The sequence below is a fragment of the Triticum aestivum genome, chromosome 2B (assembly GCF_018294505.1).
Source record: "Triticum aestivum cultivar Chinese Spring chromosome 2B, IWGSC CS RefSeq v2.1, whole genome shotgun sequence".
Taxonomy (NCBI): domain Eukaryota; kingdom Viridiplantae; phylum Streptophyta; class Magnoliopsida; order Poales; family Poaceae; genus Triticum; species Triticum aestivum.
This window is the reverse complement of record NC_057798.1, coordinates 321,915,867-321,943,758: the sequence shown is the minus strand read 5'-3', so window position 1 is coordinate 321,943,758 and position 27,892 is coordinate 321,915,867. Positions and strand designations below refer to the sequence as shown.

Genomic DNA, 27,892 nt, shown 5'->3' with positions numbered 1-27,892 from the left:
AGCAAAGGTAGGATCATTCACATACAAGTCTTTTATGTGCTCAAAGCCAATAACATTCAACTCAAGTTTAGTGACAAGCGTTCATATGTGGGAAAGGGCATCCGCCACTATGTTTTCCTTACCCTTGATGTACTTGATGACGTAAGGAAAAGACTCTATAAATTCACTCCATTTGGCATGACGCTTGTTCAACTTAGTTTGACCTTTTAAGTACTTAAGCATTTCATGATCGGTATGTATGACAAACTCATGAGGTCTAAGATAATGTTCCCAAACATGTAACACACGTACTAAATCATACAATTCTTTGTCATAGATGGGATAGTTGAGTTGAGCGCCGGAGAGTTTTTCACTAAAATATGCAATAGCTCGTTTTTCTTGCATCAAAACTCCGCCAATGCCATGACCGCTTGCATCACAATGAACCTCAAAAGTTTTGTCAAAATTGGGTAAAGCAAGAATCGGAGCATGACTAAGCAAAGATTTGAGCTCATCAAAAGTGGTAGATTGCAAGGGTCCCCAAACAAAAGGAGCATTTTTCTTACTCAAGGCATGCAAAGGTGCAGCGATGGTCCTAAAGTCTTTCACAAAGCGACCATAGAAACCCGCAAGGCCAAGAAAGCTACGCACTTGTTGCAAATTGGTGGGTTGGGGCCAAGTTTTAATTGCTTCAATTTTAGATTCATCAACATGGACACCCTTTGAGGAAACAACGAAACCAAGAAAACAAGTTTGTCAACACCAAACGTGCACTCTTTCATGTTGGCATAAAGACGTTCCTTGCGAAGAGTTTGCAAAACAGCCCTAACATGATTAAGATGATATTTCATGGATTTGCTAAAGACAAGTATGTCGTTGAAGTAGACCACAACAAACACTCCTATGTAAGGTCGAAGCACAAAATGCATAAGACGCATGAAAGTACCGGGAGCTTCCGATAAACCCATAGGCATAACCAACAACACGTACAAGCCAAATTTGGTTTTGAAAGCGGTTTTCCATTCATCACCTTCTTGTATGCAGATTTCATAATAGTCACTTTTAAGATCAATTTTTGAGAAAATGGTGGCACCGCTAAGTTCATCTAGCATATCATCTAGGCGGGGAATGGGATGCCTATAACAAGCGGTGATAGCATTGATGGGTCTACAATCCGAGCACATGCAAAAACTACCATCTTGCTTGGGCACAAGTATAACCGGAACGGCACAAGGGATTAAGCTTTCACGTACATGTCCATTGTCGATGAGTTGGTGTACTTGCCATTGGATCTCCTTAGTTTCTTCGGGGTTGACGCAGTAGGAAGCTTTGTTAGGTAGAGGTGCTCCAGGGATGAGGTTAATTTGGTGCTCAATGCATCGTAGTGGAGGTAGACCCAGAGGTAGCTTATCGGGGGAAACATCTTGGAATTCCTGCAAAAGAGAAGACAACACTAAAGGTAGATCGTGAGAGGTGTTAGTTTTTGGTGCCTCGTCCTTGCACACAAGGACAAAGTGCATAACACTCGATGGGTTCTCACACACTTCTCTGATCTCACTTTTGGTGGCAAATAGGACGAAGTTTTTCTTGTCGCTCATCATGGAGGCACTCGGTTTTGGCTTGTGGCTCTCACTCTCTTTTGGGTGGATCACTCTCTCTTTCTTTTCTCCATGATGGGTGGCTTGCTTGTCAGCGATCACTTGACTAGGAGACATAGGTCGTAGCACATATTCCTTCCCTTTCATCTTGAAGCTATAGTGATTGGTAAGCCCGTTATGGATGACGCCGCGGTCAAATTGCCATGGTCGACCAAGAAGGAGGTGGCAAACGGACATCGGGACGACATCACACTCCCAAGTGTCTTCATATGCTCCAATTTTGAAGGAAACCTTGATCGTATGCTCAACTTTTATAGTGCCGGAATGGCTTAGCCATTGGACCTTGTATGGGTGTGGGTGCTTCATATTGACCATTTGGAGCTTGGAGCATAGTTCTTCACTTGCCAAGTTGTGACAACTACCTCCATCGATGATGACCTTGACGGACTGTCCACTGATGCCGGCCTTTGTGTGGAAGATGTGGCATCTTTGGTCTTCGTCTTGTTGATGTTGAAGAGTCAAGACTTTGGAGACAACGAGAGCGGGGCTTGAATCCTCATCACAAAAGACTTGATCATCTTCATCTTCGTTCACGCGCCGGTGCATGGCCACTTGTTCAAGGGCTTCCATTTCCTCTTCACTCGTGGAATCATATGTTCTGTCGTCGTTGAGGATCATGGTGCACTTGTTTGTACATTGAAATGACTTGTGGCCTCGGCCGTCGCAAGTGAAACACTTTAAGGAGCTTGTCTTGACGGTCTCATCAGTTGGAGTAGATGATGAAGCGCACGGCTTGAAGTTGCTTGTAGGAGGAGGACGGCGACTTGAGGTTGTCAAAATTTTCTTGTAACTCGACTTGTCGTCATTGCTTGTAGATGGCTTGGTTGAGGTAGAAGATGTTGGAGTCGTTGAAGCGTGGTTGTTGGAGAAGCCATAGGTCTTGGATGAGTACTTGGCGTACTTGAAGTCATCTTGCACTTGGCGTTCCGCTTTGGTAGCTTGATGCACGAGCTCAATGAGGTTGGATTAGGGTTGGAAGTCGGCAATCTTCTTGCTGGGATGATTGAGGCCATTCAAGACGTGCCATAGTTTGCTCATCATCTTCCTTGACATTGGCTCTTATCGTGGCTATCTCCATTTCCTTATAGTATTCTTCAACACTCTTTGTTCCTTGTTTGAGTAGTTGGAGCTTCTTGAAGAGATCGTGGTTGTAGTAGGTGGGCACAAAACATGCTCGCATGACGTCTTTCATTTGAGCCCAAGTGGTGATTGGTGGTTCACCTCTTGCTTCTCGGCGCTCAAGGAATTGTTCCCACCATATGAGCACATATTCTTGGAACTCAAGGGATGCCATAGCGATCTTCTTCTCTTCCTCATAGTTGTGCAAACGAAAGATTTTGTCGACCTTCAATGCCCATGATAGGTACTCTTCGGGATCATTGCTTCCATTGAACTTCGGCATGGTGAACTTTAGCTTGCCGTAGCGTTGCTCTTCATTGTGTTGTGGTCGAGGGTGATGATGACGCCCTTGACATGGAGGATAATCAACCTCATGTTGCTCTTGGCATGGAGGATGTCCATGATCATCTTGCTCTTGTTGAACTTGAGGTTGTGGAGGAGCTTGTCGAGCTTGAGGAGGAGGGTGAGGAACTTGACGTTGCACTCTTGGTTGGTAGTTCTGCTCTTGGATTTCTTCTCAAAGTTCTTCCTCTTGATTGCGCTTATCGCGGTTACATTTGGCAATGGCTCGACTTGATTCTTGAAGGGCATGTTGCGCCTCAAGAGCTTTCTATTCACGTTGATGTTGTTGAAGACGTTGAGCCTCGGTGTCTTGTTCATCTTGATGTTGTCGCATTCGTTCTTCCTCTTGGCGACATTGACGTTGTCATTCTTGAGCTTGTGCAAAATGATCTTGGTTGGGTTGATGACGATGTGCTTGCTCGTCGACTTTCTCTTGCAAATGATTGCCATGTAGAGGATTACGAGATGCATGATGGTCTTGACCTGCGGCTCGGCGTAGAGTGTTCGATGTCGGTGTACTTGAGCCGGAGAAGGTGTCGTCGGTGTGTCTATTTGAGCAGCTTCGTCTTGAGTATGAAAAGTAGAAGGAGGGAGGTTCACCAACAAGGCATGGATCTCGTCCATTCTTGCATCGTTCTCTTGCTTGTGAGAGTCGAGCTTGTTATGGAAGTAGTCTCTTGTTCGTTACTCGGAGAATCACAAGTCGGTGGCGAGATTGTCGATGCGGTCGCTCATTGCTTGTTGCTCTTGATGCAAAGCTCGTTGTGCACCAAAGAGGTGGCTCTTGGTAACGTATGATGACATGTCATCGTCTTAGCTCGATGAAGATTGGGTTGGTAGAAGAACTTGGCCTATCCATCATTCCAAGCAAAAAATGTGAGTGGGATAAAGAGAAGAACTTATACCAAATGTACCTTGACCAATGTTTAAAGTGGATCAATGATCACTCAAGTGTGGACAATGAAATAGCACAATTGGTACTAATTATTGTCGGTTCTCACACTTACACAAGTAAAAGCTCATGGTGGAGCTTGGTTAGGATGGTGGCACAAAATTTGATGCAATTGTTAGTGAGCTTCAATAATGTTGGAAAAGATTCACAAATTTGCAAATGCAACAAGTAGACCAAACAAGGTATGGTACACGGATACACACACGCAAATAGATAAGTGGGGTTGTGCAAACCAAAAATGAGCCAAAATGTGGAGTCCACGAAAATGCTCTTGTTGCACAATGCTAGAGAGACGCTAGCACAATTGCACAATAGGCAGATACGTAACTTGTGCACAACCTACTAGGCAAAAATGCAATGACCTCTATCCCAAGTATGCTATATGTACGGTATTTCGGTGATATGATCCAAGATGATTGGATATGACAATCTTAATGTAGTATGATGCTATGGTTCTTGCTTATAAGCTCTTTGCTTATCTTTCCCTTCTTGCTTAAAAGCTTGGTTGGCTCTTTCTCTTTTGAGCTCTTTTCTCATGCAAAACTTCATGAACCAAGATAGCAATTGTGTATACGATGACAACTTTGTGACACAAAAGATGATACCAAGATATGCACCACTATGATATGGTATGTATGCTATGGATTATGTTCACTAATGTGCACAAGTCACGTTGCCAGCAATACTCAAAGGCTAGTCCCGATGGGTAAGCAACACAAATGTAAGGCTATGTGGTTATCAATGCAATGGCATGGGATGACAAAGATGTCGTCGAGGTTACCGTCCTTAGTGATGATGAGTCCTTTGCGAAGATGAGCAGTGGTGATGATGATGTCGAACCGTACCTATATAGCCGAAACACAATAGGACACGGGAACCACAACTCAAATTCTCAAAGACCAAATTGTGTCAAAACTTGTCAGAGTGCGAGATGGGTAAGCGATGGTGGTTGCGGAAAGCGGTGGTGGTATGCAAGTGCGTAAGCGGAAAGTGGCGGTGGAACAGGGGGAAACCAAACTGAAAATATTCAGTTTCGTTAGGAACAGTCGGACGACTGATGGTGCTCGGACGACCGGGAGTCGTCGGACGTCCGGTGCCTGTACGATTTCAGGCACGGGATGAACATCTTGGTTTCGTGGTGGATGATGGTGGAGAGGTCAAATCTGTGCAATTTTGTGGATCGAAAAGGATGGGGAGGGTGGGGAAAGCTAGATCCACACGTGGCAACACAAATCCATGGATCAAATCCAACAAAAGTTCATCACACCAACAAATCACAAAAAAAATTGGGGCTAATTTTGATGGGGATTTTTGAAATTGGGGAAGAACACAACAAAATCAAGCTAGAAAAAGAGAGGTAGGGACTCCAAAAACATGATCAACGTGGCTCATGATACCAAGATGATGTAGAGTAGAACCCTAGAGGCCGATCTTTCACGTTTGGAGCGGATCTCTACGAGGAACACGAAGAATATGAGGAGGGGAACGAGGGAAAAACACGAGAAAACACTCAACCAACAAGAATAAAGTCACACATGTGCTAGATCATCGAAACACAAAAGGATGCAAGATCCAAATCCAACAAGGGACGATACATAGGGTAACCGGTTCTTCTCTGTGAGGAGGTCTTGAAGATGGTCTTCTTCGGATGGAGGTCTTGAATCCAAGTGGATCTTCTCCGAAGAGGTGTCGGTCCCTCATGAAGGAGTAGATCCGGATGGATGAGCGAGGGTCTATCTCACAAATGAGCTAAATCAACGCTAACCCTAGCTAGGAGGTGGGAGAGGTCTATTTATAGTCTAAGAGGACGAAAGGGTAAGTGGCTTTGGCCCAACACACGGGCGGATGCACAGGCATCGGACGTCCGATGGTCACCGGTCGTCCGAAGGCTCGCGAGGGTTCAGACGTCCGGTGCCGGTCGGCCGTCCGATGTTTTGGTTCTGGACAACAATTGTCGGTCGTCCGGTCGGGGTCGGTCGTCCGGAAGTCTCCGTCCTTCCGTTGTTTTGGCTCGAGAGTGGTTGTGCCGGTCATCCTGAGAGGCTCGGTCGTCCGGGCGCTGGGAGGTGTCGGACGTTCGGCGCTATAGCGTGCGAAGGCTGGGACTTGGCTGGTCGTTTGGAGCTTCCAGGCATCGATCGTTCGGTTGGCGTCGGTCGTCCAATCAGCGTCGGTCGTCTGAAGGCTGGGAGTTTCGAGCGGGCCTTCCTCTTGTCGTTGAACTCGGTGTCCTCGCCATCTTGTCCATGGGGTGTAGCTGATCCGTGGCTCTCCTCCAAACACCTGATCACACATAGCATCTCGGACTTAGGCAGTAGCCATGTCTCACATGAAGAAGAGGGGAACTCAAGTAGGAGAGATGTCACCTCAGATTGAATAGCACGAGCTCTCGCTCTTGTCATGGGTCCAAGTGGTGTCGAAGGGAATGTAGGTACGTCCATGGGGATGATCGTGGGATGCTCCGCATCAGTAGCCCCCTAGCCCAAGGCTAGTTTGAGAGACTGGCTTTGGGTCGAAGCGAAGTTATATAAGGAGATAACGAATTAACCCCCAAGACTCTGGTGGGCATCAAAAGATGTGTGTCTGGAGTATTGATATCTAGAACAGGGGCTAAGCAAAAATTATTTGGTTGCAGGTTTCGACCTCGGCTCTGAACTCCGCCTCCTAGGAGATTATGGAGATGAACCAGAAGGTCAAGAGGTCCGAAGAAAACCTTGATCTGATGAACAAGCACATCGAGCAGTCTCAAGGTAAGCTACGAATCCGAGATGTTATTAAATTTACTTTGAGAAAAGATAGCTTATTTGAATTAGAAGCTAATGTCGAACTGTTTTATGATAGTTGCCTTGACCGAGCTTGAGGGGCTCAAAGCCGAGCTGTTGAAAGCTCGGCAGGAGGCCTAGCAGCAGAAGGCTGCGGCCGTCAAGGCAGAGAAGGACCTAGCCGCCGAAAAGGTGGCTAGGGACAAGGACCAGGCGCGGGTCCTGGAGATGGAGGAGACCCTAAAGGGTGTGTACGAGGCGAGCGATGCCTTCAGGTCAAGGAGGAGAAGGCAAGCGAGGAGCACAAGAAGCTTCATCTGGCGCATGCTAAGCTCCAGACCCAGGCCCGGGCCTAGCGCGAGGTGCTCCAGCAAGTGGAGCAAATTGCCGCGGGTAATCCATTTTTACTTCTATGTGTGTTTGGCAGCAAGGGGTTCATCGAGCTCACCTAGCTGTGGCGCTCCGGAGAGGTCTTCTTGGATCTCCCGAAGAGCGCGCTAGATGTCGGCCGCCACTTAGGTGAACGGGAGGTCGACGAGGCAGAGAAGGCATTCTGGCAACAATTCCAGGCGTCGCCGCATCCGGAGCTGCTAAATCATCGGATGAAGAAGCTGGTGGAGCTTCTCCGTATGGCAAGGCTGGTGCTCCAGGACCTCTGCATCAATCTATGGCCCACGGAGGTGTTGTCGACCAGCTTCTTCAGGCTCATAGCTTGGCTGCAAGAAGCCGTCCCGCAAGTGGCTCACTGGAAGCGGTCTACGTGTCTGGAGGGAGCTCAGCGAGCATACGCCTGTGTGAAGATGCATTTTCTGTGCATTGAAGTAGCAGTTGTGGTCGCGGGACCCCCCCCCCCCCCAAGGGAAGGATAGGACCGTGGAGCGGTTCCTTGCCGAGGTGGTGGAAGGGGCCCAGATCACCAAGGACAAGTGTCCCAAGGACACTTTCTATTTTTAGATAGTACTGCAGAATGCCGAAGTGTGGCGGGATGTACCAAAATTCCTTTTGTTTTAATGAACGGGCCTTTATATTATGTCATGTGATTGTGTTGTTTTGTTTTTGTTTATTAATATGTCTCCTGTTTGACCGTGTTAAACTAAAAGTGGCCAGTCGTCAGCTTTGACCCCTATGTATAGTATGCAAAGGGTGTAACTTTAGGAAATCATGACCCTTAGCCGATGTCTCGGTTCCCGAAGGTGGTCCGTGCACATAGGAACTAGGAAATCAAACTACAACAGCTTTATAACTTTCATTTAGTCATAGGAGCTTGACTGTGGGGGCTGATGGCGAGCCCGCGGTGTGTGGAGTGGTCGGCTATATAGTCGGGGTCTATGCCACTGACCATTTCAGCTAATGCTAGAAAGAAGCCCTTCATTTAACACGGGTGATCGCTAACAACACATCATTTGATGCGGTCATCGGACAGCCGACCAGTTTGTGCTTACCAAGACAGTTAGTTTTCGGCTTTCTCCATTGAGGCGCACTGCCATGATAGCTAGTGGCACTCTCGTAGTGGTTCTCCCTTTACACCCTGAGCCGAATTGACCAGAAACGTAAGCGATAAGGATAGGAGCCGGGCAACCCAACTATTGACCAAAATCTAGGTTCAAAACTGATTCATATAATGCAACGTCCGAGACGCCGCGTACTTCGGACTTGGAATGCAGGGCGTGCGAAAAAGCGGAACCCTTTGAATCATAAAGTATGCTTTTGGCGCAAAGGTAGTAATTATAATGAAATGCTAAGGAACCTTAAGGGGCGCAATTTCTTTACTTCATATGGTCAAGCCGTGTATGCCGATCTTGGACAAAAGGAACTTCAAAAAGATACAATGCAAAGAAAATAAAAAAAGATAAGGAGTAGATCAAAACAGGGCGGACTTGTCATCGGGTTTATTATCCCGAGCCACTTCCTGCCGCACGTTTGAGTCGCCATGTTGTTGACCAGCTCATCTTCATTGATAGCGAAGTTGATATCGGTTGCCTGCAACCTCGGCTATTCACGCAGTTGATGCTTTCGTCAGTCGAGTCCTTTGAAGAGGTCTACAGTTGCCATTTGGATGGTTAAAGCCATATGGCATGCTATTCTTGGTTGGGTCTTTTACAGAGCCCTGCCGGTGTGCAAGCCCGACGAAGTTGCTGCACGGTCAAGTCGATCCAGATATTTCCATTGTTTTGGCTCCTCAGTAACCTAGGGAATTTTTAGTACAAACTTATGGACCCTGGGGGGGTAATGCCCCTTCCAAGGGAGGCGCGCGAGGAGACCGTACCCCTATTTAGGGAGGGGGAATGCTTGTCTGAGTTCAACTGGCGCGGCCCACGTACACTTTTATGAGCTTGGGGTGCACTTGCCCGCATGGGCTGCCTCCTCGGATGCCTGCATTTCGTCTGCGAAAGTCGCGGTCTGCTCTTCCGTTCGGACAGAGCGTTCGGTGTTGTCGCTGACTGTAATAACACCATTTGGTCCTGGAATTTTTAGCTTGAAGTATGCATAGTGCGGGACTATGTTGAAGCGAGCAAAGGCCATGCTCCCTAGAAGCGTGTTGTATTGATAATCCACACGTATAGGGGATCGCAACAGTTTTCAAGGGTAGAGTATTCAACCCAAATTTATTGATTCGACACAAGGGAGCAAAAGAATATTTGCAAGTACTAGCAGCCGAGTTGTCAATTCAACCACACCTGGAGATTAATTATCTGCAGCAAAGTGACCAGTAGGAAAGTAGTATGATAGTATTGATAGTAGTAGCAACAACAGCAGTAACGGTAATAGTGATAGCAATGATTTTGTAGCAAGTGCAATAGTAACAATAGCAGTAGTAACTTAGCAAGAACAATATGACAGAAATTCGTAGGCATTGGATCGGTGAATTCATCGGATGATATTCATCATATAACAGCCATAACCTAGGGCGATACGACACTAGCTCCAGTTCATAATTATAATGTAGGCATGTATTCCGTAAATAGTCATACGTTCTTATGGAAAGAACTTGCATGACATCTTTTGTCCTACCCTCCCGTGGCAGCGGGGTCCTATTGGAAACTAAGGGATATTAAGCCCTCCTTTTAATAGAGAATCGGAACAAAGCATTAACACACGATGAATACATGAACTCATCAAACTACGGTCATCACCGAGAAGTGTACCGACTTCTGTCACTCCAGATTTGTTGGATCATAACACGTAGTAGGCGACTATAACTTGCGAGATGGGATCTAGAACATAGATATAATGGTGATAACATAAATGGTTCAGATATGAAATCATGGCACACGGGCCCAAAGTGACAAGCATTAAGCATGGCAAAGTCATAGCAACATCAACCTCAGAACATAATGGATACTAGGGATCAAGCACTAACAAAACTAACTCGATTACATGATGAATCTCATCCAACTCCTCATCGACCGGCGAGCCTACGAAGGAATTACTCACTCCCGGTGGGGAGCATCATGGAATTGGCGGTGGAGAAGGGTTGGTGATGAATAAGATCGAAGATCCCCCTCTCCGGGCCCCAAACGGACTCCAGATCTGGTCTCCCGATGAAGAACGGGAAGTGGCAGTGGCTCCATCTCGTGAAACGCAGTAATTCTTTCTCCCTGGTTTTTTCCTCTGAAAATATGATTTGATAGTATCAGGGTTGGAGTCTGCGGGGCCACCAGGTGGGGACAACCCACCTGGGCGCGCCTGGAGGGGGCGCACCCTGGTGGGTTGTGCCCACCCAGGTGCCCCCCCCCCCCGGTGGTTCTTGGCTTCATAAATTCTTATTTATTGAATAAAAAATCCTCACAATTTCGTGCCAATCCGAGAACTTTTATTTCTGCACAAAAACAACACCATGGTAGTTCTGCTGAACACAGCGTCAGACTGGGTTAGTTTCATTCAAATCATGCAAACTGGAGTCCAAAACAAGAGGAAAAGCGTTAGGAAAAGTAGATGCGTTGGAGACGTATCAACTCCTCCAAGCTTAAACCTTTGCTTGTCCTCAAGCAATTCAGTTGATAAACTAAAAGTGAAAAAGAAAAACTTTTACGAACTCTTTAGCTCTTGTTTACATAAATAAGCTTAAGCAGCACCCAGGTTTTCAGCCAAGATTATAACTAACCATGTCAACAATAACTCTTAGAAACTATATTAATTCATATCAATGACAGAATCAACTAACGAGCAATAATAAGATATCTCATATAGCAACACTTTGTCAAAACAACCATGATATAATATGACAATAGTGGTATCTCGTTAGCCCTTTTTGAGACCACAAAACATAAATGCAGAGCACCTCCAAAGTTCAAGCAGCGACTAAACATTGTAATTCATGGCAGAAAAGATCCAGTCATGAGGCACCCAACATTAGCTATACACAATGCATGAGGATGAAAATAGTGCTCTCAAGTTCTGACGCTTATTTGAGAAGGTGATGACACAACATAAAGGTAAATAGATGGTCCCTTCGCAGAGGGAAGCAGTGATTTGCAGAGGTGCCAGAGCTCAAGTTTTTAAAACAGAGGTAAATGGAATTTTGAGAAATGCACCCTTCTTGTTTACTTTGCAACCATTAGTTATCGGTATCTTCCATGCTAAACACATCAATGGCGGTTCCCAAGTGATAAAAGTAAACGTTTACTCCCCCTCCACCAACAATCACACTCCACGGCTTGTCCGAAACAACGGGTGTCATCCATACCAAGAACAGTCCCGGGGGAGTTTTATTTAATTATTTGCAATTTGAGTTCGGGACTGGGAATCCCTAATACCGCCTCCCTTGTGCAGGACGAGTGAGTAAACACTCATCATGAGAATAACCCGCTTAGCATGGAAGATACTGACTACCTACTGTCGCTCTATGAACAATCTAGGCACACAAAAAAGGATATTTATTTGAAGTTTTTTAGAGGTGGCACATGCAAATTTACTTACGACGGCAGGGTAATACCACATATAGGTAGGTATGGTGGACTCATCTGGAATAACTTGGGTTTCATGGTTTTGATGCACAAGCAGAATTCCCACTTAGTACAGGCTAAGGCTAGCAATTAGGTTGAGAAGCGGCCAGCTAGAGAGCGAAAACGGTCATGAACATGCATTATGCATAAGTAACATTAGATACTATCATGAGTAGGATATGAACACCATAAACATAAATATCATAGAGGCTATGTTGGTTTTGATTCAACTACATGCATGAACATGTGCCAAGTCAAGCCACTCGAACATTCAGAGGAGGATACCATATCATCATACTACATCACAGTCATTTTAACTCAATGTTGACATCCAAGATAAATCATTATCCACTCCTAGCTACTTAAGCATGGCTTGAGAAAATATAATCTCTAATTGTCATTGCAAACATGTTTGATCATAATAGGCTGAATCATGGATACTGGGTTAAACATATTTACAAAAACAGAACAAGTTGAGTTCATACCCGTTTCTCTCTGCCACAGTCAGCTCATCAAATATCATCATTATTGCCTTTAACTTGCACGATCGAACGATATGAAAATAATAATAGTGCAAGAGTGTCATGGACTAAGCTGGAGTCTGCAAATACTTTTATTCAAAAAGAAGAAGACAAGGTAATATGGGCTCTCTGTTAGATCAACAATAATGCATATGAGAGCCACTCTGCATTTCATCGTCGTCTTCTCCTCGGTATGACTCAATAAAAAGGAAAAGAAATTCGGAGAAACACACTGAAATATGTTTGGAGTTTTTGGTTTTTATCTGGGAGGAAACAAGTTAAAGAAAGAAAGACAAAACGAGAAAAACTATTTACACGGGAGAGCTCCCAACAAGCAAAAGAAGAACACGGAAATCTTTTTGGTTTCCTTTTGAGATACTACAGCTAACTACATTAGAAAGAAATAACAAAAAGAAGCAGGAATTATTTTTGTATTTTCTCAAAGTTTTTCAAACACACAAGAAGAAGGCAAGCAAATAAATCTAACATGGATAATATAGTGAAAAAGTGTGGACACCGACAACTGGAATGCAATGTGTGAACATGAATATAATATCGGTGGAAATATGTACTCCCCCAAGCTTAGGCTTTTGGCCTAACTTGGTAATCCGTTAGTGGCCTGCATAATGGTCGGAGTGATAGCTCACGGAGGCTCGGAGTGTCGACACCTAAGCCTACCGTGCAGCCACAACCGCTGCATTATGTGCTCGAGCCTCGCTCTCAAGAACATAATATCTTCCCTTGTTGTGAACATCAAAGAGAGACGGTGCAGGCAAAAAGGTGTCCACGACGGACCTTTTATTAAACAACAGGTTATAAGTAAAATTATGGGGTTCACCACTAAGGATCTTATGATGTTTCATAGCATCAAAGTCAAGGTACTGTGTGGGTAAGATGGGGTTATAAGGCCAAGGTGAAACAGCCAGCTCTCTTGCTAAGTGTGTGGCGTAAATCCCACCATAAAAATATCCACTACCAGCGTTGTGTTGCAATCTATGTGCCATTATCGCTACAAGGTTATAACTTTTTTCACTAGTGAGAGCGGTGTGGATAAGGCTCAAGTCTGGAGCACAAAGTGTACTACAATCTTGTTTGCCTACAATGCATTTTCCATTAAATAGTGCAAAGTATTGGATTGAGGGAAAATGAATGCTCTTTATTCTACCTTGAATCACTCCTCTAGTCTCACCATAGCAAAGGCTAGTCAAGAATATCTCAAACTCCGACCTTGGTGGTTCGTCCAATGAACCCCAAAATGGAATTTTGCAGTGATTAGAAAATGTCTCCAGAGGTATAGTAAATGAATTATCATATAGTTTAAAAGATACTCTGGACTCACAAGGATGGAATTTAAATTCTTTGGTAAATGATTCAGTGAGGTTGAGGTGTTGGTTGCACTTATCTGCAATGTAGGAACCGAGCTCGGCATTGTGAACATATTGCTTGAGTTCTTCTTTAATGCCCACACGCACCATATAATCGTTGCATGGCCATAAACATGATTTGGTGGCGGCATCTCGAATGGAATTTTCACTTGGTTCAACATAGGACTGACGAACGGAGCTGTTGTGAGAAGATGCCTCCAAGGACCTCCTCCTCGAAGAACTACTTCCAAAGAGGTTCATCATATTCGCATACAATTTTCTGAAAAATTTTGGTTCACATATTTTTGTCAACAAAACCTTTATAAGAATGATAGAAACTACTCATAAGGATGCATCGAGGCCATATCAAGCATTCAAACTACTTAGAACTCTAAGAATTCAACATGCAAGCTCATCTACAACAGCACCAAGAGTCACTAATTATTCTAAATATAAACCACTAAAGCAAAAACTAATTGGACCAGTGGAGGAGTCACATACCAAGCAACAATCCTCCGAAACAGTTTCCAAAATGGAGCTTTGAGCAAAGAGATCGAAATCCGCGGGTTTGAGAGCAAGAACATGAGAGAGAGAGAGAGAGGTGATTTTTTTTGGAGGTAGGTGATGATGTGGGACGAAGAGATAAGTGAGGGGGCCCACCTGGGGACAACCCACCAGGGCGCACGTGGGGACAATCCTCTTCTTTAATACCTTTTTCCTTCATAGATTTATTTGCCTCTTGCATATCTTCAGGACTGAGATATAAGATGCCCCTCTTCTTTGGAGTAGGTTTAAGTGGTGGTTCAGGAAGGATCCAATCGTCATAATTTTTCAATATGTTATTCAATAATTCTTCAGCTTGTTCAGCAGTGTTCCCTGAAAACACAACCAGCACAACTATATAGGAAATCCCTAGAAGCATCGGTTAGTCCATTATAGAAGATATCAAATATTTCATTTTTCTTAAGAGGATGATCAGGCAAAGCATTAAGCAATTGGAGAAGCCTCCCCTAAGCTTGTGGGAGACTCACTTCTTCAATTTGCACAAAGTTAAATATTTCATGTAAGGCAGCTTGTTTCTTATGAGCAGGAAAATATTTTTAGAGAAGTAATAAATCATATCCTGGGGACTACGCACACAACCAGGAGCAAGAGTATTATACCAAGCCTTAGCATCACCCTTTAATGAGAACAGAAATAATTTGAGAATATAATAATAGCGAATCTTCTCATCATGAGCAAAAAGGGTGGCTATATCATTCAACTTAGTAAGATGTGCCACAACAGTTTCAGTTTCATAACCATGGAAAGGATCAGATTCAACCAAAGTAATTAACTTTCGGTCGACAGAGAATTCATAATCCTTATCATCAACAAAGATAGGTGAAGTAGCAAACTGAGGATCACATTTCATTTTAGCATTCAAAGTCTTTTCTTTATACTTGCATAATAATTTTTCCAAATCATCTCTATCCTTACAAGCAAGAATGTCTCTAGTTGTCTCCTCATCCATAACATAACCTTCTGGTACCTTTGGCAATTCATATCTAGGAGAACTAGGTGTAACAGGTGGTTCAAGATTTTTAGTTTCAAACTCTTCATCAGCTTCAACAATCTCATTTTGTCTTACTCTAGTAATTTGTTCATCAAGTAAGGTACTAGCATCATCATGAGTAGCATTCATAGCAGAAGTAGCATCATCAGTAACTTGTGACATGTAAGAATTGATAACATGTGGTGGTGGTGCAAGTCTACTTATAATAGAAGGTGAATCTAAAGCAGAGATGGATGGCAGTTCCTTACCTCCCCTCGTCTTAGAGGGGAAAAAATCTTAGTCTTAGCATCCTTAAGATTCTTCATAGTGATAATTTGATAATAATCCCAAGTGACTCCACAAATATAGCTATGTTCCCCAGCAACGGCGCCAGAAAAAGGTCTTGATAACCGACAAGTATAGGGGATCACAACAGTTTTTGAATGTAGAGTATTCAACCCAAATGTATTGATTCGACACAAGGGGAGCCAAAGAATATTTGCAAGTATTAGCAGCTGAGTTGTCAATTCAACCACACCTGGAGATTAATTAGCTATAGCAAAGTGATCAGTAGCAAAGTCGTATGATAGTTTGATAGTAGTAGCAATAGCAATAGTAATGGTAACAGTGATAGCAATGATTTTGTAGCAAGTGCAATAGTAACAATAGCAGTAGTAACTTAGCAAGAACAATATGAGAGAAATTCGTAGGCATTGGATCGGTGAATTCGTTGGATGATATTCATCATATAACAGTCATAACCTAGGGCGATACGGCACCAGCTCCAATTCATAAATATAATGTAGGCATGTATTCCATAAATAGTCATACGTGCTTATGGAAAGAATTTGCATGACATCTTTTGTCCTACCCTCCCATGGCAGCGGGGTCCTATTGGAAACTATGGATATTAAGGCCTCCTTTTAATAAAGAACCGGAACAAAGCATTAACACATGGTGAATACATGAATTCCTCAAACTACAGTCATCACCGGGAAGTGTCCCGACTTCTGTCACTCCGGGTTTGCCGGATCATAACACGTAGTAGGTGACTATAACTGGCAAGATCGGATCTGGAACATAGATATAATGGTGATAACTTAAACAGTTCAGATCTAAAATCATGGCACCCGGGCCCAAAGTGACTAGCATTAAGCATGGCAAAGTCATAGCAACATCAACCTCAGAACATAATGGATACTAGGGATCAAGCCCTAACACAACTAACTCGATTACATCATGAATCTCATCCAACTCCTCACCGACCAGCGAGCCTACGAAGGAATTACTCACTCTTGGTGGGGAGCATCATGGAATTGGCGATGGAGAAGGGTTGGTGATTACGAAGATCGAAGATCCCCCTCTCCAGAGCCCCAAACGGACTCTAGTTCTGGCCTCCCGATAAGAACAGGAGGTGGTAGTGGCTCCGTCTCGTGAAACACGGTAATTCTTTCTCCCTGTTTATTTCTCCAAAAATATGACTTGATAGTATCAGGGTTGGAGTCTGTGGGGCCACCAGGTGGGGACAACCCACCTGGGCACGCCTGGCGCGCCCTGGTGGGTTGTGCCCACCCAGGTGCCCCCCCCCCTATGGTGGTTCTTGGCTCCAGAAATTCTTATTTATTGAATAAAAAATCCTCGCAAAGTTTCGTGACAATCCGAAAACTTTTATCTCTGCACAAAAACAACACCATGGTAGTTCTGCTGAAAACAGCGTCAGTCCGGGTTAGTTTCATTCAAATCATGCAAATTAGAGTCCAAAACAAGAGGAAAAGCGTTAGGAAAAGTAGATATGTTGGAGACGTATCAGGTATCCACTACGAAAGGCCACTATGTTGAAGATTAACTCCTCGCTTCTGAGTTCTCGGCTGACTCGAAGACTACCTCTAGTGTCACTATTCCCGTGCAACAAGCTTCAACGCCTGGTATGAGACCCTTAAAGGTGTTGGTGCTAGGCTTGATCCGAGATCAGTTGATGCCCACCTCTTTTATCGTGTATGCGTAAATTCAATTGAGGCTGGTACCTCCATCCATGAGGACACGCATTGGGTGAAATCCATCCACGGCCGGATCCAGGACTAGAGCAGCCGATCTGCCATGCCTGATGCTAGTCTGATGGTCATGCTTGTTGAATGTGATCGGGTAAGCCGGATTGAACTTCTGGGCGACGGGCTCCAGCGCATAGACGTCCCCTTCAATCGCCAGATATTTGTAAGAAGACGAGGACGATCCTCGAGGAAACTATTTTTGGCATCCGTTATTTGTAAGCCGAGGATCGTCCTCGTCTTCGTTGCGGGGCTGGGCTTTATTGCTCCCCTTCGTCGCCATTTTGTCGGCCTACTTGAAAACCCAGCAATTCTGATTTGTAGGGTTTGCTGGTTTGTCCGAGATACCATGAATTTGGCATAGCCTATCAAGGATCTTGTCGAGCTGGTTGGGTCCGTCTTTGTTTCTTTAAAGGACTTCTTTTTCTGGCCCGATCTAGGTCCGTTGAACCTTGCATTTACTGTGGCATCCTCTGTGTCGCTCCCGCATTTTTATGCTTACGCTTGTTTTTATTGCGTCGAGGATTGTCATTTGCGTCACGGGTCTCCAGGTGCTAGCCCCACCGTTGTGCGCGTTGGGGCCAGCGAACTGTTCTCTCCCGCACAAAAGCAGGTCATGAGTGAGGTAAGGGTCGCCATGGTCCTCGGCTTATCCTGCCCGAGCTGGCGGGCAAGCCATTCATCTCGAATATTATTCTTGAATGATGCGATGGCCTCGGCATCGGAGCAGACTATGATCTGGTTCTTTTTGGTAAGGAACCGTTTCCAGAATTTCTAGGCAGACTCGCCAGGTTGCTGAATGACGCGGCTGAGGTCGTCGGCGTCCAGAGGTCGGACGTAGGTGCCCTGGAAATTTTCCCTAAATTCATCCTCGAGTGCTTCCCAGCTCCTGATGGAGTGAGGAGGCAGGCTATTCAGCCAATGCCTCGTCGGCCCCTTTAACTTGAGCGCCAGATACTTGATAGCATGGAGGTCATCTCCGTTTGCCATATATATATGTAGGAGGAAATCCTCGATCCATACAGCTGGATCAATAGTGCCATCGTATGATTCTATGTTAATGGGTTTAAACCCGTCTGGGAATTGATGTTCCATTACCTTGTCTATAAAATAGATTGGGTGAGTGGGGCCTCGGGTCCGAGCAGTGTCGCGCCGGACATCAGGAGAAATCCTTACGTAGGCATGGTCCCGAGCTTGGCTGTTCCTATCTATCCAGGCCTCGTAGCCGTCGAGTCCCGCAGGTTCGCGTCTTCTTGATCCGTAAATGGACCGAGGCCGCGCCCGGTTTGCCTCTATCCGACGTTGAACGTCGTGAGGATCTAAGTAGTCAACAAGGTTCTTGCCCTGACGGTGTGGCACTGGTTGGGTGTGGAAACTTTCCCGTGCTGGCCTGGCGTGCCCTCTAGGGGTCGGTCGGGTTGATCCGCCCAGCCGCGCGTAAAAGGCACGTCGTTTGTCAGTTCTTCATCAAACTAGAGCAGCAAACGCCTGCGCGGATATGATTTAGGTGCACTACAGCCCGTTCTTCAAGATCTAGCTCGGCCGAGACTATTTTGACCAACTTGTCATTTTGTGCATCTTCATTGGCCTGCAGCTGTTGCTGCTTCCGTTCCATGCTTCGGGCGGTGGCGAAGAGGCGCCGCTGGAAGCGTTCCTGCTTGATAGGGTCTTCATGGACTATGAAGTCCTCGGTACTAAGGCTCTTGTCTTCCTCGGATTTCGGCATATAATTGTCGTCGTCCCCTTCAAAGAGGTCGTCGGGGTCAAGGTCCTTGAGGATTCCTAAGGGGTTGGTGTGTCACTCTGGGGAAGCTTAAAGATCCTCCCCTGGGTCGCCGGCCTCATCGGTTGGCGCGCCGCCATTATCGGCGGTGACGTTGTTCCCGCTGGGGTCCCCATTGGTGCCCCGTTCGCGTCTGCATCGACGTTTGGACGGGTTTCTAGGAGTGTCGACCAAAAATACATCGTAAGTAGAGGTTGCGGTCCACTTTCCGTTGATTATCAACGACGAAGTGTTTTCTGTAGGGTCGTCGACATCTTCCATGTTAGTGGCCTCGTCATAGTCTAACACGTCGATTAAACCATTGACCATGGCGACTAGGTGGGTGGTGGGTGGGATGTAAATTTCCCGATCGTCAGCTTTAAGTCTGATCATGTCATAAACCGAGGTATTACTGTCCGAGATTGATAAGCTCTGGATGGGGTCGAGCATCTCATGTAGCTAACATAATTCCTCGGGGTTCATGGCCTGGTTGTAGGCGGGGCTAACTCGAAGTACGCCCGGTGTGTCTTCAGTGTGGTGAGTATCTGAAGTCAACTCCATATCTGGCACAAAGGTCGGTTCTGAATCCGATGTAGTTTCCGAGATGGGGGGCGAACTAGCGTCAGGGCTTGATGTCGACACGAGATCGCCCGGGGTTGACATGTTTGGTTCCTCGGATGGTGTCAGGGAGCATGATACGGCATCCTCGAAGGGGATCGGTTCCAGAGTCAAGCCTCCGATGTTTGATAGACCTTCAATCCGGCCAGGAGTCCAGCCTGACAGAACGAGCTTGCCGCGGGAGTCCACAGTGTATTCCAAGACTTCGAAAGTCACAATCTGTTCCAAGGCATAGTTATCGATGGAAGCCAGATGGCCCACCGAGTCGGCGCAAAAGAACATGCTACCGAACACAAAAAGTTGGCCGAGGACATATATGTTCTCGTAGCTGCTGTCGCAATTGATCTGCAGATGAGCCGTCGATCCCTTTGTTGATCGCACAGCGGAACTCTCAGTGAAAGCACAAGTGTTGGTGTAAAAACTAGCAGACATCGGGGTAGGGGGTCCTGAGCTGTGGATCTTGGATCGGTGGTAACAGGAACAAAGAGGATGATGTTTACCCAGGTTCGGGCCCTCTTGATGGAGGTAAAACTCTACGTCCTGCTCTTGTTTATATTGATGGAGATGTATCGAGTACAAGCTTGATCTACCTCGAGATCATAAGTTGTGTTCTAACCCTAGGGCTAGGTGAATGTAATTGTGACTCGGTCCCCTCTATGGGCTAAATCCATTGGCTTATATACACGCCAGGTAGGGCATCTAGGGTTACATGCTCGGTATCCAGGGGATCGCATGGAGGCGGCAGGAGATGTCTTGGAGTATACGTCAAGTCTTCGGCAGAGGCGGTCTTGGTCATGTTCAGGCGTGTAGCTTCCAGAGTCCACCTTAATGGGAATGAGGGCCCACTGGCCCAACCCGAGGACTACAGGCCGACTAGGTAAGTACCCCCTAGTCCAGGACACCTTCACTTGGGGAAGAATTTTTTTACGAAATTGGGTGAATTTCATGGATGGAAATGGTGGGGGAGATGTGGAGAAGCTAGATCCACCTACAACACTTGGAATCAAACCAACAAATCAAAAAAATGGTATGGCTATTTTGTGGGGATTTTTGAATTTGGGCAAAAGAAAACAAAATTAGGCTAGAAAAGTGGGGGATTGGGGCTCCAAGATGTGAATCAACCTAAGCTTTGATCCAAGATGTTGTAGGGTGAACCCCTAGTTCATGAACTTATCACTTGGAGGTGGGGAAAGGAGCAAATCAAGATAGAAACACAAGAAGAACACTCAATTGACAAAGATCCAATCACATATGTGCTAAATCCACATACACATAGAGGGGTACAAAGGCTCAAATCCAACACAAGAAGGAAAAAGAGGAACTAGTTCATCCCAATCCTTAGAGGAATTGAGGGCTTGATATCCAAGAGGATCTTCCCTAGAAGGGGTCTGGAATCCACTAGCTGATCTTCTCACATGGAGGCCTTGATATGCATGGGAGAGGGATAGTGGATGAGCAAAACTCAATCTCAAATGAGCTAAACCTTTGTTAACCTTAGCTAGAAGGAGGAGGGGAGGGGTCCTATATATATTCTTGGGCGAAATAAGAGAGGAGGAGAGGGGTTACATGGGCCTCTAGCTCGGCTGTGCACTTGTGGGTGTCAGATGTCCGAGTTGGGGGTCGGATGTCTGGCCTAGAGCTTGTCCAATTTCTATAAGCTTCGGGTGTCCTCGGGCCAAATATCCGGGCGGAGGCCGGATGTTCGGGCAGTCAGGGCCGGATTTCTGGGGCGGGGCCAGATGTCCGGCTCATGTAGCTTTTGCAGCGCAGCCTCACTATTGTTGCTTGCGTGCTGGGGCACCGGATGTCCGGGTTGCTGGCTGGATGTCCGGCCGCTATAGACTTCCAACGACTCCTTTCGCCGTGCTTCTTCGTGCGCATCCATGGGGACTTGACCTTCATTCCGAGAGTCTCCAAGGTCATGTTGTTGATACGTAAGCACGCACGCACACCACTTTTGTTTGAGGTAGTAGCCATGCCTCACGTTGGTTCGTATGGAAGTTCGTTAAGGAGAGATGTCACCTCGGTCTTGATAGCTCTTGCACGCGCTCTTGTCATCGGTCCACTTGGCGCTTGGGGAGACGACGGTGTGTCCATGGGGATGACTATGGGATGCTCTGCATCACCTTTTAAAAAAATTTATATGCACTACATTGTGGAACTGAGGGAGTATAATATAGCATGAACAATCAAAATTATAAATACATGTGAGACGTATCAAACCACTCCTCCTGCCATATCTTGTTGGTTTTCAAGAACTCTTCACATAGGTACTCAGATCCGGCATGCTTGCTGATGAGGTTCCGCCCTATGCCTAGGTCTTGTCTACCTTCATCTAGAGCTTCACACAGAAATACTTTCTCGACAAGCCGAAGTTTGGGGAGAAAGGCTTCGCAGAGCGTGATAAAGCATGCAATGTGCATGATAATATTTGTGGGGGGGTGAAGCTGAATGCAGTAAAACTGCAAAAGGCCTCAGAAGAAGAGATGAATTAGAAAACCCAAACCACGGATGAGGAAGAAAAATCCTCTCATTTGGCTCCGACTGTGGCAACACCTTTGCCTTGACGTTCCCGTTGTCGGCCATGGTGCCTAGGACCACATGAAGGCGACGGTAGGCTGCGGAAGATATCCGTCCGCGGCAAGGTGATCTTGCTAGCTGCGCGTGGACGACATCCACTTGACCTTTGTCTTGGAGGTGACTCGCTCCTTGTTTGGCATGGCGGCGACACCTCGACTGGTGTTGACGGGTTCACCACCCTTCATCAGATGACGGACGCGGCCCATGGCAGTGCGTAGGGACTGCGAAGAAGCGCTTCTGCGATGGAGCAAGTGAGAAGTGCAGCAATAGCGTGAGGAAGAAGAAAAGGGCGGAAGAAAATGAGCGTAACCCTCTGCTCCTCTGTCCATCTGCCATATATAAGGTGTTTTTTTTTAAGGTGCCATATATAGGGTGTTGGAAAGGTGAAAAGGCGACAACAAATATGTGCCATACGGAGAGTAAGCTCTTCGCATCCCGATTACGGCGTTAAGTGCGCATGGGAATTGAGGCACACGATTCATCCCGATTACGGCATTAAGTGCGCATATGGGAATTGAGGCACCCGATGGGACGTGGCACTGATGGGACCCACACCCACTACGATTAGTCGGTCAAGCCTAAGACAAGTTTGGTCTGACGCTCATATGTGTGTACATACACTCATCTTTATGAACTCAAAGCACACACTTTATCCTATGAGCATCTCCGAGAGACTGAGTCAGCACATCATTTTAAGATTGATGAAGTCACCACAAACACCTTTGCATTCGACAATAACCTTTGAAGTCCGAAGGCCTGAAATAAATCCAACAAAATGCGAGGATCAATGTCAAGTTTAGGACTTGAACCCTCGTGAGTTGACCACTGTCCTCCTAATCATCTCGCTTGAAAAAATTATAATCATCTCGCTTGGAAAAACTATGTTGATAAAATGTAATATTTCACGTCGAATCTCTTATCTCCCGCTATTGGGGATCCTATTTGCGCCAGTGACCAACCAGAAAATGATGGCATGAACACAAGTGAAAGTTCGATAGCACTTGCCAAAAGGATCTAGCTTCAGCCAATGTGCACTTCAATTCAGCACCACACGAGGTAATCGTCAGCAAACATCGGGAAAAACCCAATGGAACGTACAAAGCTGAAAAGTGCAAACTTGGGACTTGTTAGTTAGCAAATGTTGTTAACAGAACTCATATATCTTCAGATACATCGTCATCTAACGATTCCTGATACCACATAATCGGTTATGGCAAGACACATCTGCGATACTGCTTAAAAGGCACATCCAAAATTAGGCACCCGAATTATCTGCATCCTGTAGTATGATATTTCATTCCTTTATCCTCGGTCTCGATTGCGACTTTCTAGACAGAGACAGGCCCTGATGGCCGTGAAGCTCACTTTGTGGATGCTGGTAGATGCTCATCACTTCTTTGCCTGCTTTCTTGCAGCTCCAAGTAAGAGGGCCTTCCCTACAATTCCGGTGTTAAGCACGCAGACGGCAGCCACCGCGCCACCGACCACCACCCACTTCCAGTCAAAACCATGTTGGACTGACCTAGAGTTGTCGTCCTCTGTACTGGCTTGTTCTGTGCTGAAGGGCCCTTGATCCAAGGAGCCATCAGAACTAGCAATGCATGTCTTGGTGGTCACACGAGCCATGATGGCACTGCGTGACAGGATGTTTTCTGATTTTCTCATTAGCTGATATGCTCTAAAGCCGGACTGCAGCTTTTTAACAGCACCCCACATGCCGTGCCGGACACCAACTTTAGCAACATCCTTGGGTATGCCCATATCCTCGTAGTGAAACAGAGTTACTTCACATGCCATGGGTTGCTGGCCGTCTTTTTTGGGCGATTGAACTGCAGTTTTGCAGAGAAAAGGAACCGAGTGTCAAAAAGGTCCGAACAATTGGATAGCTATACCTGGAATGTTCAGAACAAATCCAATCGAAGGGAATACTGGCAGTAAGAAAAAGAATTACCAGGTCTAATACGCCAACTCGAGAAGTACAATTCCACACGCCTCGGTTTTTCCTTCTTGGGCAAAGATGGATAAGGAATTCCCTGCAAATGCAAGTTGCACAGGGCTATCAAGTCGAATCATAGTATATGCTCTTACATAGCACACGATGAAAAAATTCCACGTACTGTATGCCTCAATATTAAGGCTGGCCATGCAAGCGTGTCAAACAATGAGGCACCTAATTCTCTGGGCTGAGATCCCGAGTGTGATTAAGCAGCAAGCTAACTAACAATAAGGTTGAAAGTTTGTTACTGTGTGGCTTTGTTTTCGCTCACATCAGTTGCTCTAGTCAACTACTTTCAGAAAGAAGAGCATTCTTTGCAAGCATGCCACACAACATTGCCAGGAAAAACAGTGTGAAATATAAGCCGGTCTTTTTTCTTTAGAGAAGGTCTGAAACAAACTGCCGAAAAAGTGGAGCAATAGAGATACTCATAAGCAGGGCTATCTTCTAGACCTAGAATACTCGGAAGAAATTGTAAGTGTCCAAACAGTTCAGTTACAAAAGATATCATTAGTACAACATAAACCAAAGTCAGGCTAGCACCTAGCATATCACAAAAATGGCTTAATATGAAAATAATTCAAATATTAGTACCAACAGCACCAGATGAGTACTGCGTTATGGCTGCAGGCAATTCAGTGAAACAGAAAACATAACAAAATGTTGATCCTTGAGAAAGGGAAAAGCTTGATCTAGGTCGACACAAAAGTGGTGTGCGATATCCTGCCTTAATAGGAAATAACTACTCATGTTAACAAGGTGCAGCGTGCTTGACCTAGGGGTAATTTGAGAATGGATGACCGACCAGGAAATTCTTCCTGGGTGCGCACGAGTGAGGACAAAGTATGCACAAAACATTAGTTTTGGTCTGTGGGGCGCAATCTAGAACACGCCATGCGTAACGGCTGGGAACTGGTGGTTGTGGCCGGGGCGTTACCAAATGATATCAGAGCCAACCCTCGTGGTTACGCGGGCATGTGTGGCTCTAGGGCTGGGGCATGTGGTGCATGGCGTGTGTGGCCCGTCATGGGACATCTGCCGGCACTGGACGGATTGATGTGTGCCAAGAGGGAAGGTTCCTACTGAGCCGACGAGAACGTTGGTTCTTTGAGTACGGGTGTATGTGACATCCTGCTTAATAGGAATGATAGGCTACTCAGTGCCAGAAGCATTAGTCACAGAACCTGCAACACCCATCGAAGAACCTGAAGCAGCAAGCAGATGCTTAAGTCTCACAATATCCTACTCGGTCAAGGCGATGGCTGAGGATGTCAAAGTAGAAGCACGAGTCCCATAAGAAGGTGTGCACCCCTTGTTGCGCATGTGCCAATTCCTCGTGAAGCAATCAGACTCGGGGTGACCATCCTTGTCGCAGTAGCTGCAGTGAGTACGAGAGCGACCCTCACCACCAGGAGGAGTGGGTAGGGGCCGCGGAGCACCAGAGCGGGTGCAGCAAACGCGTAGCTGAATAACGTGCAATGAGCACAGAGGGAACCTCAAGTAAACAAGCACCACATAGGCAAGTCTCCTCAGCACCAATCTCTGAAAGCGCCTCCATAAGAGAAACACGACCACGAGCTAAAAGTTGAGTGTACCGCGGCTCAAACTCCTTACGGAGCTGAGATAAGAACTCGTAGACGCGCTGAAACTCCGAGTCTGTCCGCACAGCCTGATAACACTCAACACTGGCAGGTACCACAACCGGCAGTACGGACGAGCTGGCACCAAATAGCAGAACTCTCTGCGTAGAAATCATCAACAGTGGAGTCACCTTGCTGAAGAGCATCACCAAATGACTGATAGCAGTGTCAAAATTGGGTCCACATTATCTCAAAGACAATAGTGAGCCCATAATTCAGATGCAAACTTTTTTTTCGAGAAAACGCAAGAGAGCTTGCATTTCATTGCTTTGGAAAGAAAGAGAGTTTCAGTTACAATCCTCCTAGGAGGGAATTACAGTGCCCAAAGGCATATCAGTGAACGTCCCAAGTTTGCGGTACGATGGCACAAAGCCCTAAGGCGCCGGCTCTGGCCCAAAGGGCGGCCTCGTCCTTGATCTTCGTGAGTAGATCGGTCGCCAAAGGCCGTCCTCTGTTGAAGACGCAATCATTACGGTGCTTCCAGATCATCCATGGGACGAGGAGGGTCGCGGAGGCAAGGCCCTTGCGCATGGGCTTTGGGGTGTGCTGCCGCGCCGTGTGCCACCAGTCATTGAGAGTAGTCTCGCTGTCGGGTGGGGCGCAGGAGAGTCGGAGCCAGTGCAGCACCTCGTACCAGATCTGCCGGGCGAAGGGGTGTTGCAGGCCGCGGCGGGCGAGGCGGTCGGCCGTCCAACATCGGTCCAGGTGAGCGAGCCAGTGAAAGAATCGGACGCGCAGGGGCGCCCAGTTCTTCCAAGTGAGCTTCCATGCGTCGCAGCCCGCGGAGCAATTGAAAGTGGCGATGTAGGCTAATTTGGCAGAGTAGACGCCGCGGGGGTTCCACTTCCAGGAGAGGCGGTCTGGCTCGGCGGAGAGGGTCGTGTGGCTGATTGCGTGCCAGAGTTGTAAGTATTGCCCGATCTCATGGATGCCAATCGTGTCGTGTATGTACCGTGCCCATCGGTTGGCCTGTAATCCGTCAGCGACGGTCCTGAGCTTGCGGCGGCGCTTGGGAATGCAAGCGTATAGTAGCGACTGATGGCACACGGCGCGGAGTAGCGGAGGCAAACTGAGATAGGACACTGGCACTGAGAACAGCCGCGGCACGAGCATCATCATCAAACCACTGATTGTAGATAGAGCTCATCGCGATACATCTCAAGGGCCACCTGGTAGTCCAAGGCTTGCTGCTCAGCAGCAACCGCAACATCACCAGCAACCTTGGCAACATCCTTATCAGCCTAGGAAGCATCCGAGGCAAGAACCGGTGGCGTCTGTGGAGTAGAAGCCACAAGAGGAACAAGGCGCTGCGGACAGAGAATCTTGCTAGAAAGAACGCTCCATAGACGAAGGCCCCGCATATGAATGTGCATAAAGGTAACGGACTCGGTGTAGTTAGCCCGATGACGAAGATATTGTACCTTTTTTTTTACCGATCTAGGGCCAGTTCGTTTGGGCGGCTTAAAAAATAAGCCGCCTCTTCCCAGCTTTTCGCATAAGCCGCCTTTTATATTCATTGGGGCTTCTAAACTAATTATGGGATAACTAATTCAGAAGTCTAGGAAAATGAAAAGAACTGGCCCTAGTTCACGGGCGAGGCCAGCAACTCAATTCAATGGGATCAAACCATAGGGCCGTTTGGGCGCTGAACCAAGGCGGCGTCACGTCGAAACTCGGACAGGCGAGCCGATGGGCACGGGGTAGGTAGGCAAGCCAGCGGGCGAGGCAGAGTTGCGAGTGGCAAGGCAGAGTGAGCCGGCATGGAGCAGAGGCGGCGAGGCGGAGGATCGGGAGGCAAGCAGGCAGCCAAGGGGTCAGCGGCCAGGAGGGCTACAGAGGGCAAGCGGCGGGCAGATGGCGAGCAGAGGCGCGCATGGGTGGCGGAGGGCAAGAACAACGGAATGAGATCAGGCGGCTGCGTGGATTGGAGATGGGTGGGGTGGGGCAGCAGCAGTCGGAGGTACAGTGGCGACGGAGGAAGGAGCAGCGGCGGCCGGAAAGACGACGGCGGCGATGCGAGATTGGACCTGAGCATGAGTTGCGCGTGCAATTAACCTTGGGCTGTAATACCATG

At 46.7% G+C, this 27,892-nt stretch overlaps 1 protein-coding gene across 1 annotated transcript in view; it reads right to left on the bottom strand.

Annotated features, from left to right (window-relative positions):
* Nucleotides 1–23,242: 23,242 nt before the first annotated feature.
* LOC123044833 (uncharacterized) overlaps nt 23,243–27,892 on the bottom strand; it is an 11,941-nt gene continuing 7,291 nt past the window's right edge. The window contains exons 5-6 of the mRNA XM_044467707.1: nt 24,134–24,215; nt 23,243–24,011 (exon numbers count right to left, since the gene is read on the bottom strand). Of these exons, the coding sequence (XP_044323642.1) occupies nt 23,572–24,011; nt 24,134–24,215 (522 nt within the window). The 3' untranslated portion in view covers nt 23,243–23,571. The remainder of the gene's footprint in view (nt 24,012–24,133; nt 24,216–27,892) is intronic.